We start from the raw sequence: 18,468 nt of genomic DNA, 5'->3' as shown, positions 1-18,468 counted from the left end.
TTGAAATTTTTTTAATAAAATCGAAGTTATAATTGCAAGAACTTTTCATATAGATTTTTAAATGTATTCACAATTTTTTTTTAATTTTCGGTTTTTACAGTGTTAAAACCACTCAGCTGGAATGTATGAAAACCTTGCGGATACGTTGAAAATGTGTGTGCCTCCAGGTACATTCAAAATTTCAGTAATATTGCGGGTTGACTTGTTTCAATATATTATATAACGAAAAATTCATAAAATAAAAATTTTAAAATTGATTAAAAATAACTTTTTAAATATTTTTATAAAGTTTGTTTATTTTTTTTTTTTTTATTTCTAATAAACAAATTTGTTATTACCATTTTCATATTTATTAATATATTTTTTTTCAACTTGACTTCAATGGATTTTTATTATTACATATTTTGTTAATTAAATTGATACTATTGATGAAAAAAAATATTAAAAAATATTAAATATTCTTTCTCTTCAATTTTCTGTCAATTCAGAATATTGTATGCATGTTCCATTGTGGTATAAGCTTCGTCGTAATTATCGCTAATTGGCCGCCGGATAATATTCACTCTCCCTCATTTTGTTGAAATGAGCAAAATTTGTGGGGATTATGTATTTTGCTTTTCCATCCAATCTTCCAACTCGCACAATCAAATTATCCATTCTTTTTTATATTTTATCTTTTTATCTACTTATTAATTTACTTGGATTTTTTTTTCTTTTTTTTTTTTTAATAAATATATAAATTTATATTAAATTTTTCTTTTTTATTTTTCATTTCAGGATGCTGTTTTGTAACATTCTACACGAGGAAGGCAGCATTAGCAGCACAAAATGCATTACACAACATCAAGACATTCAATGGGGTAAGTTTTTTTATTTTTCATTTTATATAAATTTAATAAAACTAAATGAACAAAAGTCTTAAATATTTAATTAATATTTTGAAAAAAATACAGATCTATTTTAAATTTCTTAAAATATAAAGTCAAATAATTTTTTTAATATTCATAAAGCTTCATCTGCGATATTTTTAAAACAGCCATATTTAATTAGCGAAAATCTCATGTTGAATATATATTTTTTTTCATTTGTGTATTTTTAGACAACTGTCTAATTTTGACTTGAAAAAAAAGCATATACAATTTTAGTGATTAATTATCATTTATTTATAAGTTTAATTTCAGAACGAGAGTTATGAAATTTTATTTTGACGAAGGTTTGTCATTTGACGTATTTTAAGTTATTTATTTGTACTTTTCCTTTATTGATCCTAGACGATTATTATATATATATACCTGACTATTATTGTATGTACATAAAATATATATATATATATTTACTTTTGCCTCATGTCTTTGCTACCAATTGAGTACCTTGCCTAGAGCTTACAATAATATCCAACCAACGTCGCCACTTGTACGTGAGCCAAGCTTTCTTCAAAATGAAATATAAACAATTAAATATATTTTATAAAAAAAAAAAAAACAATATAATTTAACAATATCATTTGTTTTATTTTTTTTCAAATAACAATTATTATTTTTTTATTTTTTTAACAATGAATAGAAATAGTTTTTAATTTTTAAAATATATTTGAGATAACAATAAAAATTGTTTACTTAAAATCAAGTTGAATGTGAATTTTATAAAAGTAATTTAAAATACTCTCGGTACTTGAAAAAGAAAAAAAAAATTTTTAAGTAAAAAAAAAGCATATATAGATACAGTAAAAATGAACCAAACAACATGGATAAATTGTAATGGTAAAAATAAAAGTTTAAGGGATGTATATAAGTGGTTCGTGTGGTGGTTGAACAAGAATTACTGAAAAGTCAGGTTTTGACTTTTGAACAAGCGTTGGAATATAAAAATGTGAAAAAAAAAAAATATATATAAAAGTAACTAAAGGGGAGAAAATTCCAAAGTAGATTTATGCTTTTGTATGAGCACATATATACAAAAATCTTGCAAATATATATATATTTTTTTTGTTCGTTTATGTGCACGATAAAAATTCACGTATTTTCACTGAATTTTTTGGTGGCATTATTATTTTGTTTCTATTGATGTTGAATTTATTTTGATTTTAAAAATAAAAAAATACATTGAAATTGTAGATTGTATCGATATTTTTTGATAAAGCACTTTATTATATTTACATTTATTCAATACGTTTTAAAAATGAACTTGGTTTATTCTCTATTCTCTATATATACAACAAAAGTATTCATCAAATTTATTTGATATTAAAAATCAGAAAAAAAAGCTGCTTTTTTTTTCAATCCAATTATTTTGAATCTCGGGGAAATTTGAGAAGGGTCTATCAGTTATAAAATCTATTTCAAATCAACAGTGGAATAAAAAATTGTCTATTTATATATATGGAAGCAAAAAATATAATTCCAAGTATAATCAAAAAGTTTTTGATATTAAATTTTTTATCAGTATTATTTTTACATTGCTTTGTTTAAAAATAAAACGTTCAACCTGCATATAATAAAAAATTCACATTGTTTCGAGAATTTAAACGCGATTTGTTTTTACCAGGAAGCTTTGTTATTAAAAATTAATTAATTATCCGGAATTATAGAATTATAGAATATTCATTAACACAAAATTAAAAAAAAATAAATAAAACATATCGTTTTAAATTTAAAAGTACAATAAATTTATCGCAGGATCAATAAACACAATTGATTATTTAAAAAATTAAATTAACCTGAAACCCAACAGTCACAGCATAAAAATTAAATTGCAAAAAAAAAAAAAAAAAAACTATATTCAAATGTAAAATTGATTGCTCCTCGAGTCAAAATAAAAAACTACAATTTTTTGAAATGAATAAAAAAAAGCTCGTTACATTTTTTTCATCATACAATATACAATAAAATAAATTTAGGAGAACTTCTAGCATATTGTAATAAAAATATCATATATATAAATTTATGTTAAAATTGAAAATATAAGGAAAACAATAAAATTATATATTTAAATATATAAAATTGTTTTAAAAAAGAAAAATAGTAGAAAATTAGTAAACGAAAAGTGTGGACGTTAGCCTTGCCGAATAGTCAGTACAATATATCCGGAAATTCAATGGCAATTGAATATTCCAACTGCGTATACATAAACCAGGGAGTTTTGCAAGCTTGGTTGTATCGTTGAGCGGTCGATGCACGTACAGTCCGGGTGTATACTCGCGTGTTACCTTTTTTTTTTATTTTTATTTTTACCAAACTCTTCAATCCACAAAATCTCAAATTTCTTTCTCTACTTTCAACCAAAAAAAAAAAAAAACACTTTTATCCCTCATTTTCTTCTTGATATACTAACCCTTTTTTCTCTTCAATCATAGACACAATTATTATTTTCTTTTTATATTTTCATATTGACACACACTTGCACACTGCTTTCTTGCATTTTTAAGATATATTTTAAATTAACTTGGTGTGTATAATGTATATACAATAAACACACATAACCAGAACACACAAGTAGAAATGGGAGTTTCAGAGTGCCAAAAATAAATCATGTAAACGCATACCAGCTGGCAATGAGCAAAAATACATGTGTGCAGACATTGAAAAATCCATGAAAACAAAAATCGAAAACAAAAAAAAAAAACAAAGTAATAAAAAAAATATGAAAAGTATTTTAAAATGTAAAAAATGTTGACAGAGTGAAGGAGGGTCGTTGTGAGGAAAAAAAAATAAATAAAAAAGGGTGGGTGAATAGGAGGATATAAAACTGGACTTGTTTGACATGTCTGACCTACATTTACAATTTATATAATGCAAGCTTTAAATTGTACACTATATTATTATTGTCGTGTAAACACATGTACTTTTAACAAAAAAAAATATATATACATGTAATATTTGTTAAATATGAATATTATTGATTATATATATTTAAATAGACACATGGATATTAATATTATTTGTTGCTGATAAATTTTCAATGTCCATATTTTCATGTGAAATATATTTATATACGTTAATAAACATGCTAAATGTTAACCGCAATTTTCGATTATATTATAAATTGGTCCCTTTGGATTTACGTTCTATTGATAATATGTATATAAAGTTCTTGTTTTGTGTGTTATGTATGGCTTTGTGTAATAGTTTACCCCTTTCATATATACAAACTACCTTTACATTTTCGTTTTTCTTTTGTATGGAATCTCAACTTTTGTTTTTCCCTTTTTCACTGTTGCAAGCTCACTTGATAAAGCTTTCCTTCTTTATTTTTTTAACAAACATCTATCACCCTTTCTCACTTTGTTCTATGATGGAAAATTAGGATCTTTGTGAAAAACTAAATTACATTTTATTGGTTATTATATTTATATAAAATGAAAAAGGTTTTTCAATTCATCATGTTTGTCTTTTATTATTTCATTTTTTTTACTTTTGAATTTTCATATCACTCGTGCAGTTAATTACAAACTAAATGAGTTTTATTTTTTGATTTTCATATTATTATTTTGTTTTTTGTTTTATTATAATTTTACTGTCTATCATATTTTTATTATTTTTTTTTTAAATTGCATTTGACAATAAAGAAAATAAATTTTCTTTTGAATTTTTTTTTTTTATGAATTACGAGTTATAACAAAAGCTCAAAAAAAAAATTAAATTTCTTGAATGTATACATAGAAATATTAAATTGCAAAAAAAATGTTATTTAAAAATTTTTTTACATAGTTTTTTTTTCTATTTTTCATGAAGAAATAATGTTCAGCAATTTTTGATTATTATAATAATTATTTGATTAAATTTGAATGACTGATTTTAATTCATTTTTTTTTCCATCAATTCAAATGTCAATTATAGAAAAACTTTTTAATAAAATTAATATTAATATATCATACACTATTATGATAAAAATTCTAAAAAAAAAAAATAAATAAAAAATCAATCAAATTTTAAATTTATTCAGTATATTTAAAAAAAAAAATTTTATTACTTGATGAAAATGAATTTACGAATATTTGATTTATATTTTTCCGATCCATGTTTTTCTTTCATTCTTTTTATTATTTTTTTTTTTTTATTCGAATGAATTCAATTGAATTGGCTAGGTCGAGTCTACGAGTCTGTATCATCCAAAGAGAGTCCATAGAATATCTCTCCAGCAAATTGAATTGAATGTCCCTGTTTATTTTACTTTTATTCCAATGATGAGCGATAAATAAAAGAAAAGTCGAGTTTATTTACTGTTTTAACAATAGCCAACTGGCACTTTGAACAATAGTTTTTTTTAAATTATTACCAAATATATATACTACTTACACCCTATACATGTATATACCCTTATAACAAATATAATAATAATAAAATTTGTAGGATATATATGAAATGAGATAGGCAAAATGTTATTGCTTCTGGCAGGTTTCAACATTTCTACATCGTCATTGTACAGTAGTAAATGTTGGTAACGAAAATGGAAATAAAAAAAAAAATATATAATAATAAAAATGGAAAAACGAGTATAGGACGAACGGAAATTCGCGACGTGCCGAACAAAATTGATTTTGACAAGGAATATAAAAATGGGAAACGTGCTGAACGTGCTCAGATCTTCACATAAAATAATAACAAAAAAATAATAATAAAAATGATGTGTCTATAATTTCAAAAAGAGAATGTCATCTTCGATTTAACATCAATGGAATGTTTTATTTTTTTTTCATCTATTTTCCAATATATAGTGTGAATGAAAAAATTTTTTTTCTAAAAAACAATTTTGATAGAAATAAAATTTGTATAAAAATATGATTAAAAATAATAATAATAATAATGAAAAATTTAAATTAAAATCTAGAGCAGGAAAATTTTTAAAAAAGTAAAAAAAAAAAAATCTTATTTATTGTATATCGTGGATGTACAGATATCCGGCTTGTGACGCTTCAACTTTTATTATTATTTTTTATTATTTTGATTTTTTTTAGTATATTTTTTTCGTATAGCCACGGGTGGCCCGGAAATTGAATACACCCATTCCATTTTCTGAGACGTCGCGACCAAATCGATATTCGAAACCCGTTTCCGGCTCTACGATAACAACTGCTATGCTGATAGATATATACACAACTAGGCTAAAAAAAAATCACTAAATTATCATTTAAATGTATTAGCTTACTTATACATTGCATAGAGTTTAAAACCAATAATTAGTTTATTTTATTGTGTTGAATTATTTAAAATAATCAATGAAAAACAATTTAAATGATTTTAAAAATTTTGATAATATAATTAAATGTAAATAAAATATTGTAAAAATAATTATTTCAATTTGTTTTATACACATCAAGCTCTTTGAACAAGTTCATGGTGTTATATTACGAAGCTATAAAACGTCTTTGTGACTCTAGTGTATTTACATAAAAAATATTAAGAAGAAACGAACAAAATTTCTTGGAATATATATTATATAAATTATAAAATAAATATAAATCATATAATAAATATAAATTTTATGGCCATTTTTTTCTTTTTTCTATTTCAATTAGTAAAAATAAATTTAATAAATGTATTTTTTTTTATAAATAAATTTGAAACGAGAATGAAACGAGATGAAGTGAAAATGAAAAAATAATAATAACAAGCTAACTAGAACTAGATATCGTTTTTTATTATTATTTTATTTTTAATCATTGAAATAGTTACTTTTGTGACTTTCTATATATAAATACGTTTATTTTTTTTTTTTTTAATTGTAGACACATTGTGGATAAAAACTTGTCAATGATGAACGCATTATTCATGTTATTATTTTTTTTTAGAAAGCTTGTATTATTACTGATAGTTACCGCAGACATTATAAGTAAAAGAAAAAAAAAAAGCACAGATTTTCCTTTTATTTATTTTATATTTTTTTTATTTTGTAATAAAATTGTATGTTTAGGGTATGCATGCATACACAAATGAGTGCTACTCAGTTTAGAGATATTTTTTTGTTTTTATTTTATTTTTTTGTCACTTTAATAATAATAGAAAAAAATAAAAGGATTAGTATTTATTTTAAATTTTTTGTTTTAACTAAAAAAGTCATAAAAATAAATGATAAAAAAAAAATATACATGCAATTTTCAGTGTTACCTGGATATTTTTAAATTTCATATTAAAAGTGTAAACTCAAAATATTGCAACATTATATTTAATTTGTTTTTAAAAAAAAAAAAATACTTTGAACAATTTGGTAAATGGTAAATTTTTTGTAAGGGTTAAAAAGGGATCAATTTATTCTATTAACAATGTAAATTGATAAATTGTTGAGCAGCATAACGAGTATAAAATTTAATTTAATTCATTTTACGTAAATTTTATCAATTTTGTTATTATTTGTCAAGCTTTTTAGCTTATTCAAGTGCATATTGAGTTACGAAATTTTATTGTTTAAAATTATCAAGTGAGTGTCAGCTCATATATTTTTATACTTGATGATGTTTTTTTTATTTCAAAAAAAAAAAACACAATAAAAATTTAAAATAACACTTTTATAACTTACAAAAGTAACGTTAAAAATAAAATTAATTTATATAGTGTATTTTAGAATGATAAATAAATTGATACTATAATTTTATTAAGCTGTAAAAAATTAATAATGATTCTTATCAAAATAATAGTATCATACTTTATCTCACACAAGAAAAATAAAATAGCAAAAAGAAAAAATTCAGTGCAGACATCTTATCTGATCAAAAAGAGTCGGAAGTAGTTTTTCAATTTTAATATTATTCGAGACTGCCCAATTATTTTCAGGATAATATTTTAATTTTAATTTACCATAACAAAAAAAAAAAAAAAGAAATAATTCACAGTGACTTAATGAAAATAAACCATTAGACCAGAAAACATTTCATCGCAATTTTCATTAAATTCAGATACTTATTTAATTTTATTGGAAATAAATATTATCAATAATTTTTCTACTCAATTTAATAATATCGAAATAGCCAATGATAACACAAACTTGTTGACAAAGCAATTAAAAAATTCAATTTGCTACTAGCCAAAGTCCATTGAGATTAAAAAAAAACACAAAACAAAAATAGTCATAAGATAGAAAAAATAAAAAATAAAAAACTAATATTACAAATGAAAAAGTAAAACAAATAATAATATAAATAAAAATATCATCCTATAAATAAAAAAAAACAATTGAATAAAATTAAAAAAATAGCAATGAAATTGATTTGAATATTTATTTATTTTTTAAAATTGTTAAAAATAGTTTTGAAATTTTTTTCATGTGCCTCTCATCATCTCAATAATTTATTACTATTATTATTAAAATTTATTTTATATTTTTTATTATTTTTCTATACAAGTGACCAGCACTTTCATTTCTGTCAACTTGTTTCACGTGCTTTTTGTCATTCTGTCGACACTGGCAAATGCTATATACACAGTAAAACTCGTACGTGAAATGAATTTTTAAATAAATATAATGTTTATATATAGTTGAATAGTTACGACGAACCACTGATGGTTATTTTTATTATCGATTTTACCAAGGCAACTGCTGACCAACCAACCATACACAAACTTAAAAATTTTATTATTTCTATAAAATATAATATTTACATTTATTATATATTTTACCAAATTATGTTATTTATGTCAACTAATTTAGACTGTATATATATTTAAATACAGTTAAAAATTATAAAAATAATAAAACTCTAAAATACACAAAGTATGTCAATTTAAATATCATCAGTGCACTTAACATAGATTTAAAACATTTATTTATCTTTTTTTTTTTATTTTTCTTCTATTCATATTTTATTATTTTTAACATTTTTCGTTTATCTACCTTTCTTGCTTCCTGTCGTTTTTTTTCTTCCTTCCTTAAACATCAGTAAAATAACACCGTAAAATTCAATGTACTCACAGTGAGTATTAATGTACTCATGCTTTATATGAAACATTTATATACCCAGTACAAATTTTGATGTATACACACAAAAAAAAAATTTTAAAATTCACAGTTATAATCCATTATAATTATGATTATTAATTTAATTAAAAATATTTAACTTGTACAGCATTTATGTTTGCATAATTTCTATTTAACTTTTTGGTAAAGTAAAATTAACTTTAATTAATAAGAAATTGTGTATTTTAAGTACAAGTTAATATTTTGTTTTTTAATTTTAGCTTAAATATATATATTAAGGTTTTTTCTTTTAATTAATTATATATAATAAATAAATTTATTATTTGTTACAGATGCACCGTCCAATTCAAATGAAACCAGCTGACAGTGGTCATCGTAATGGTAAGAATTAAAATATTAAATTTTTATAAATTATATTTTATTTTGTTGAATCATTAATGTAAAAAAAAAAAAAAAATATAACTCTATTTAATTTAAAAAACTTGGCAAACATTTGAAGTTAATTAATAAGGAGAAGAAGTCCAGGAAAATAAATGTTTTCGATTCTCGTCGAGGTCGATTTTTATTCTTTCCAAGTTTCGAATTTTTAAATAAATCAAATTTTTTTCTATACATATCACACAACAACAATAGTAAGTTGAGTTGCATGCCTGTTATAGTATTCGGCCTTTAGTTTCATTCCAATGGGTTCATTCGTTACTGATGTAGTCCCGTCAGCCAAAGTAAATAAAATGTCAAGAAGATATAAATAAATCTTTTTAAAGCTATTGGCTTGCTGTTAAAAGCATTTTAACAAAAAAAATATATATATATATATATTACATTAAAATTGTATGTATTTACATAATAATTAACTTAATCCACATTGAAACATTAATTGCATTATATTAAAATGTCATTATATTAATTAATTAATACGTCAATTAGTAAATGTACTGAGTAAATAAATGTCTTTGGACGTTGTTAATTTGTATGACTTTTAGTAACTTTGTTTTAAATTGTGGAACAAACTTTAATCGTATACCAAAATATATATATATATTTACTCGATAGTTATTTCTTTACATTCAAAAGAACTTGCAACGTAAATTCTTGAATTTCTAATCGAAGTTAGATGTAAAACAAATTTATACTATACAACGACATATACATATAGAAAAACTTTAAAGTTGCAAAATTCAATGTATGCCCTTGTACAGCGTATTAATTTATTTTACATTCCATTAAAATTTCGGGGTATTTTATCAGCAAAAAAAATATTGTAAAGAATATTATCTTGAACCTTTTGAATTGGAAAAAAAAAAAAAAAATACAAAACAAATTGAATCACAAAAAATTTACCTCTCCGATGAATAATAAAAAAAAATTTTAGTAAATATTTCAACTCATTCGCCAGCAAAAATTTTGTAATCCAATCAAAACTTTTCAACCTGAAACCATAATCTGATAGGCTCAGCAAGTATAAATATCGACTTTTAAAAGATAATAAAAACAAAAAAAAATTATACAGACAATGTGGTATAGAATGAGACGAAATATAATAAAAATAATAATGTACAAAAAAAAAATAGCATCATAGTAATGAGTACACGAAAAACTATAATAATAATATTATATAAAGTCGTGGCCATTATACGACAAACGATAAAGTTTATCTTATCTTTATAAAAGTCGATATCCGTTTGGCTATCATGAATGTGTACATATGTATATTTGCATGAAGGTAGTCGTGCATTTAACTGCCTATAGTCAACCACCCAGTCGTTGACCATAGAGCATTGTTGATACTGTATATGCTCACAAATTTTACATGTATATATCAGTAATGTATATGTACATTCGAAGCCAAGTTCAGAAGCTTTACTTCTCTAACAGATTATAACATAACGATAAGATAAGCTGACACATGAGCACCATGCTCTTAAGTTGCCCTTACTATCCTAGATTTTGTTGCTAGACCAACAACAATCTCTCTTTATCCATCTCTCCCTCTCTCTATATTTTATACAACTATTATCCATGCATGTACATTATTTAACCCTACCACTAAAAACAACAACAACACATAAACAAAACATTTTTTTTTTTTTACTTTTCTTCTATTAATTCTTGTACGAGAAAAAATTTACACAGTTGTTTTTTTTTTTTTTTTTTTTTTTTTAAATACATGAAATAAAACATTTGTGGTTATTTTTTTTATAATAATATTTTTGGCAAAGTTGAATTTACATGACTCAAAGCATCACACATGGCTGACGTCAGATAAGCTTATGCACAATGTGTTGTGACATATACTCATCCTCTTCATTTATATACCCTTCAAAATACACACCCTTTCACTTCTTGGACAGTTCATATCATTTTGATTAGATAAAAATAAAATACATACATACAATAAAAAATAATAAATATATTTTTTTTAAACATTGAATGAGATTACTTTAAAGTTTTGATAAAAAATAAAATACAAAAATATATATAGATAAAAGTTTGAAATGAATTTTCAATTTTGAAATCGATAAAAAAAATATGTCTTTCATGAAATATTGAATTTTAAATTTTATTTTTATTATATTTTTTTTTTTTCACGTGAAAATGTTGATAGATATGTAAATTTATCAATTCTTGGGGGATTATAGTGTAGAAGGGTGACACTGTCGTGTGGTGGATAAGACAAACGAGACTATATACTTCAAAAGTATGTGTGTATATATATATACAAGCATGTTTTATATATTGTATATACGATGAGTGCAAAGCCAACGTGTGCGAACGATACCCTCAAAGTATATTTATGTTTTTTTTTTTTCCTCTATGCATTAAACATTGTCTCGACACAGGGCGCTTTAAGCAAAAAACATAGAATATCATTCATGAAAATGTGAGAAGGTTTTGCAGCTTGAAAATGACCTCATGACCTCAGTTACAACCAAACATTTTACACTACGTGTACATCAACTAGAGGTACACGTGGTTACAAAAAATACATACATACATATCGGTCAAAAAAAAGAAACAATAACAACCCACGTTATATACATCACAATTTTATCATAAAACTTTATTTAACTATTATTATGATTTTTTTTTTTTATTCATTTTAAATGGTTTTTCAACACAAGTCTGAAATATTTTTAGCTTTTATAGTCTTCCTTTGTTATTATACAATTTTTTTCCTCATATTTTTTTTTTCTATTATAATTTCATTTCATCATAGTTTCTTAAATTCAATTATTATTTTAATAAACTTTTGTAAATTATAAATGAAATAGTATATTAAATATAATTTTTTTTCTTTATTTCTCATCAAGGTGTGTATGTATATGTGTGTGTTTGTTGACGGTAAATGCACAATGCAGTTATATGAACTCTTAAAATTATTATGATATTACATTTGTAATCCACGTGTGTCATTATAGCAAAATTACCAAGTGGACACGTCAAAACTATAAAAAAAAAAATATATATATGGGTGTGTGACAAAAGATAAAATAAAGAATAAAAAAAAAACCAACTAACTAAATAAACAGATAAGAAAAAAAAAAAAAAAAATAGTGGATAAGTTAAGCGGAACAAAAAAGGAAGAAGTGATGTTTAGTGAAGCGTTATGTACAACACGTCATATTATTTTACACACACACACACATATATTATATAATAACAATAATAATAATTAATAATAATTATTATAAAAATGTTGATATGTGTGATGATCACAGACATGAGGTCAAAACAATCGGACTATATATAAAAAATACGTGTTTAAAGCTGTATGGATATATTTTATTTGGCAGGGATATAAGAAACGCGCCTTTTTTCCGACAACAAACGAATGATAACGAATATAAACGATGAATTTGTGAGTGACACATATACAAATATTATATACACAGTGTTTTTTCATATGTATATAGCATAATGTTAAGAATTGTGTTGTTATTTCTTATCCAATAGAAAAAGACAGGTATTGCATAGAAAGTGGGAGAAAATTGTAGGGGTCGCCTTGGTATGATCGTGGTTTTTATGTTGAGAAATAGTGAGCATGTACCGGCGCGGGCTCACTTGTTGAGTGTTGAACGTCTTGATGCATTCATATACCGGTGTAAATATTATTACGTCTAAATAATTATTAAAATTCATATTGTTTTTTTTCTGTTTTAATTCAGTGGAAAATTAATATAGACACTATTTAAATTAATGAAAAGTTGATTTGTTTTTGGTTTTTTTTTTTCGGAGTAATTGTGCCAAGTTTATAAGTGAATTTAAAAATTTAAAAAATTAAATTGTATTATTAATTTTTATTTTTTATTAGGAAAAAAACAATAGTGTCATTTATAAATATAAATAATTTAAATGAATAAACAAGTGTTTAACAAGTTCATAACATCATCATAACAAGTTTAACGTTTAAAAATATAATTTAAAAAAAAAAAAGTGAAAAGAAAAAAAATTGCAATGTGTTTTGAGAATGGTGTATGATGATAGTTGTTAGTTGTTAGTTTTCGTATTGTCGTTGACGCGTAGTCTATTTTCGAGGTTGCCTTCCTAAGAATTTAAACTCAACTTAAAATTATTTGTGTATGTGTGACCACATGATAGACGAGTTAGTGAGGGGTAAAAACACATAACAAATTTAATTTACAAAAGGAAACATAGATAAAAAAAATATTTAAAAAAAAATTCCAAACAGTCATCATACCAGACATCAACAAATAAAAAAATAAAATATGACAATAATACTATAAAAAAAAAAAAAAAAACGTTGGAAATTTTATATTATTAATAATTTTATTCATAGTAGCATTTAATTTATAAAAAAAAAAAATATTTTTTTTCCAACAATATAAAGCATAAAAGTATGAAATATAATAATTAAAAAAATACGATGAAAATTTACATGAAAAGATAAGTTTTATTAAGTCATTCATTGTTGCTGCTATTATTATTATTGTTATCATCATTTTGCATTGTTGCATAACACATAAAATTCTCTTGTTAAATATAAATAAATAAATATATATATATTAAAATTGAGAGAAGAGACAAAGATAAAAAAAGAGAATATACGAAACAATTGCTCAATACAAGACGACTGGTATTCAAAGACTTTCTTACTGACTGTCTCACTTGTCACAGCAAGTTTAAACTTTATACATTGCATATATTAGTGTATATTCTGTTACTGAGTTTTCCATCTATTTGGTGACATCAATGCCGATAGACTGTAGTGTGATACATTCATAAATATACACGTGGCACAGGAAATAAAGTCTAGTGATAACACACACAATATATAAACACACAAAACAATTCAATTTTTTTTTTTTTATACAAATATTATTTATTTATTTTTTTGATATAAGAACAAGTGATATAATAGCTAAAAAAAAAAAAAAATCAATTAAAATTTATATATAAACAATTACATAATTTTATTTAAATAAATAGTGAATTTATTATTATTAAAATGGCAATGAAAAGTAGAAAACAGTATGGAGGTGTTGCACATGTTGGTAATGGAAGTTTATATCCTTCAATAAGTCCAGCTTATTGGTCACCACAACCCCAAACTGCCCCCTATGCTGTACCAGGTAAAAATATATTAATTTTTCTAATTCAAACATCATTAAAATATTTAACATAATTTTTTTCATTATCTATCATGAGTTTAATAAAAATTAGATATATCATTTAGGGTTTTGAAAATAAAAAATAGATAGGTTTACAAAATATAACATTTGCAATTGATCAATAAAAATACCTTGAGCTAAATTAATAAATATTATATCTTTGCAACATATTTTTAATTATATACATATGTATTGCGTAGGTACAAAGGCTCGTTTGTCTGAGCCATCACTAATAATAAAATTATTTTTAAAAAATATATACAATAATAATAACATTATTATATATATATGAATAATAGATTCATAGTAACCTGGCAACATTGCAAAAATCGATTATGACCACTGGGATTTGTTTATGTATAACATCACATTGTCCATCAATGCATATAATTTTTATAATTTTTTTTTTTTTTTCATTATTATTTGCATTATATTGTGTTAATGTTTTTTAATTTGTTTATTTAATTTATCTTTCATAAATATTATGTATTGAATTAATTACATGGTATTAATATTATTGTTAGGCTACTTGTAATAATAATGGTCATTTTAGAATTTTATGTATATGTACTTGAATTAACGCCTCCATCCTCTCTGACTTTCAACATCATGCTAAATAAATACACATCCACTTGACAAACACATATGAATTACTTTGGCTTTCACTTTAAAAGTATAATTCTTCAATTAAATTGCTTTTTATCTATATTTATTTATTTATTTGTTGTTTATTTTATTGGTTTTTTTAACTTTGGAATTATTTATTGTTTTTTTTTTTTTTGTTTCAAAGCTATTTTTTTAAAACATTGTAATTGTACCTGCTAGAGTAGAGTTGTTGCGGTTTAACTTGGCTGTTGTGCCGTTAAATTTCTAGTTGACATGGCGCGTTACTGTTACGTAACGCAATTTATCTGTTACGTATTCACTCGGGCATGTGTTTTGCCTAGTCAAAGATTTTCAAGGATATTTTAGTGCAGTAGGAAAAAATAAAAATAAAAAAAATTCCTACATTATTTATAAAACAATTGAATATTAAATATTTTAATTTTCTAATCTTTTTAAAACGTTTTTTTTTTTTATTTTTTCTTTTAATGGTTATTTTATTTACTCATTTTTTTTCCGTCTGGAATTTTTTTTTTCTTATCAATATATTAGTAATAGTTCTTGAGAGATTAAAAAGAAAAAAAAAACCAGGATGTGCTCTTTTAATATTTGAAATATAATTTTTTTCCTTCATTTTTATAATTTTATCTTTTTGACAACACTTTTATCATTTGCAATGTAATTCTTCCGTAAATGATTAAACAAAATGAAAAAAAAAAAGACCTTTTACTACTCTTTGCTTTTGAAAAAAATATATTCTTTTACCTCAAAACTCGTTTGATGTTTTATTTAAGTTGCACTCAACACTCTAATCACATTGAGTCAGAATTTCTTGGGTTCTTAAACATTGGCACGTAATTCTCAGTACGTGTTCTATCGTTTTTTTTTTTTTTTTACTGAGTGGATAAATGAGATCGCCTCTCTTTTCTCTTCATCAACAAAGTTTCCTATAACCAATTTGTAGGATCATTTTGCAAATTTTATTTTCATTTTATATATTTTTATTATTAAAGCCAATCTAATTCATTTGATGGTTTTTTTTTTTCTTCTTTTTATTATTAAAAAAGTTTGAAATAAAATTATTTAAATTCATTTTCGGAGCAGTTAAATTTTCTGGGTGTCCATCATCATTGAAAAATAACTTAAAAGTTGGAAATTGCAAGTGTATGTCAGTAGAGCACCAACATCAAACGAGAACGATGTGTTAGAATTGTTCAAACGATAAATTCAACTAGCTATGTTGACTTCCTTCTCAAATGTCAGCAAAACTCTTTTCTTTTTTTTTATCAACTCTATTTAATTTTTCACTCTCTGTGTTATTTTGTCAATTTTTTTTTATCACTATATCAAATACTCACCTTCAAGTAAACACTCGGATATATTTGTTTAATTTTTATTTTCTTATCATCATGTATATTTGTCAAGGTATTTTAACTCTGTATTTATTTTATATTTTTATCAAAAAAAATAAAATAAATAAACTTTTAAAATCACTAGAACAAATGAAAAAATAAATAAAAAGAAACATAATTTTTCAGTCATAAAAAAAATAAAGGGTAAAAGAAAAAAAGAATATATTTTTGTTATCAGTCATAAAGCATTTCTATTTTTATTTTATTGGTCGAAGTGATACTGTCAATGTTTTGTCACAGGAAATGTAATACCAGTATCTTTGTATGTTGGCTAGAGGCATATTGTGCAATACATGATGGTGTTATATGTATTACGTGGTCATATACACTAAACCCATAATAACACAAGTCAAATTGTGAGAAACACCACGTCATTTACAAACGACTCAAGAAGTCTGGATTCTAGTGCACATTATAGAAACAATGATACACATATGCTATAATATATTGAAACATGAAAGTCATATGTACAACCTGTACCCACCAACAACCTACTTACCTACCTCCTTTTTTCCATTACCACAATGACTATACTCATCCTCCTCCTCCACCTCCTCTTCATATATCTATAAAACAATTTTTTTTTTTTTTTTTTCCATATATAATAAAACTTAGTGTGCAATAAGTATACGTGTACATACTGACAGCATCTACCTATAAACTCCAAAGTCCTTTTTATTTTATTTTCAATTTATTTTTGTTTTTATAATTTTTTTCTGTCTTCATCATCATCATCGTGTTGGATGTCCTTGTGTTTTTCTCAAGCTTAACGAGACTCTACTCAGTGTTGTCTCTTATTCATCATTTATTTTATGACAACATTGCATATCTATTATTGTTTTAAACAATTACACACTGTTGCAATAATAATTTATACTTTATTGATACATTTAATGAGATTTTATTTATTTAAATTTATTACTGACATTCACAAAACACCTTGATATTATTGTTTCATTAAAATTAATTAATATTATATTCAATTTTTTTTTAGTTTTTTATATTTAAAATTAATTTTCAAGTATTGTGAAAGTACTTTTTTTATTTGTTTATTTTTTAAATAAAAATAAGTATATATAATATTTATTGTTATTTTACAATAACAATAGCATTCCATATAAAATTTAGAAATGAAAAAAAAAAAATTATATAGTGTTGAAAATTATATTTCGTATGCATGTGATGATTTGGTGATTCATTTGTCAAGTATGGCTGACAAAAGAGATTTAATAAATTGAAAAAAAAATAAATAAATAATTTATTTTTTTATTTTTCCGTTACGAAGGAAGTTGGATGGATTTTAACGTTCTCGTTGTCATTCAAGTCATCATTAGTCAACCGGAAAAAGGACCTCTTTCGATTCCTTCGACTTGATTTTATATATTTTTTTATCTCGCTCTCTCTCTTGTGCACCATCAAGGACGTAAATTATGATAGTTTTTATTATTTTTTTTTTAATTTCAATACTACTTTTCCTTTGCATTTGAATTGGATCCGTGCGATAAAGGCATGAGCATTATAATATGATAGCTTGATGCTTAGAATGGATCGTTGTGTCGTGGACTTTAACGTCACTTCCGGTCTAGGCTTGTGACCTCCATACTAATAAGCTTACTAATGAGTATACTGAAACAAAATCATATTTATTATTTTATATATTTTTTTTTCTTTTAAAAATAACAGTATGTTTAATATGGTCATGTGAAGTGTTGCTCATATCGATAATATTTATCGAGTCGTTTCTAAAAATAAGTCATTAGTTTTTTTTTTTTTAAATATATTTTTAATTATTTTTTTAAAAAAATGATAAAACACAATAGATTTGTAGAAAAATAAAAAAATTAAATTTCTAAAAATGAATATTAATCATTTTTTTTTTTTTTTTTTTAAATCGTTATTTTATTATTTTTTGTGTA

General features: G+C 23.3%; 1 protein-coding gene across 12 annotated transcripts in view; it reads left to right on the top strand.

Annotated features, from left to right (window-relative positions):
- The window catches only part of LOC122861210 (CUGBP Elav-like family member 2), an 83,857-nt gene that overhangs the window by 57,338 nt on the left and 8,051 nt on the right, over nt 1-18,468 (top strand). For all 12 annotated transcript variants that reach the window (XM_044165454.1, XM_044165447.1, XM_044165452.1 and 9 more), the window contains 2 exons: nt 778-860; nt 9,240-9,288. In XM_044165454.1, coding sequence (XP_044021389.1) covers nt 778-860; nt 9,240-9,288 — 132 coding nt within the window. The remainder of the gene's footprint in view (nt 1-777; nt 861-9,239; nt 9,289-18,468) is intronic.

This window comes from Aphidius gifuensis, linkage group LG1 (genome assembly GCF_014905175.1).
Source record: "Aphidius gifuensis isolate YNYX2018 linkage group LG1, ASM1490517v1, whole genome shotgun sequence".
Taxonomy (NCBI): Eukaryota; Metazoa; Arthropoda; class Insecta; order Hymenoptera; family Braconidae; genus Aphidius; species Aphidius gifuensis.
The sequence above is the reverse complement of the archived record's forward strand: the minus strand, read 5'-3'. Positions and strand labels throughout refer to the sequence as shown.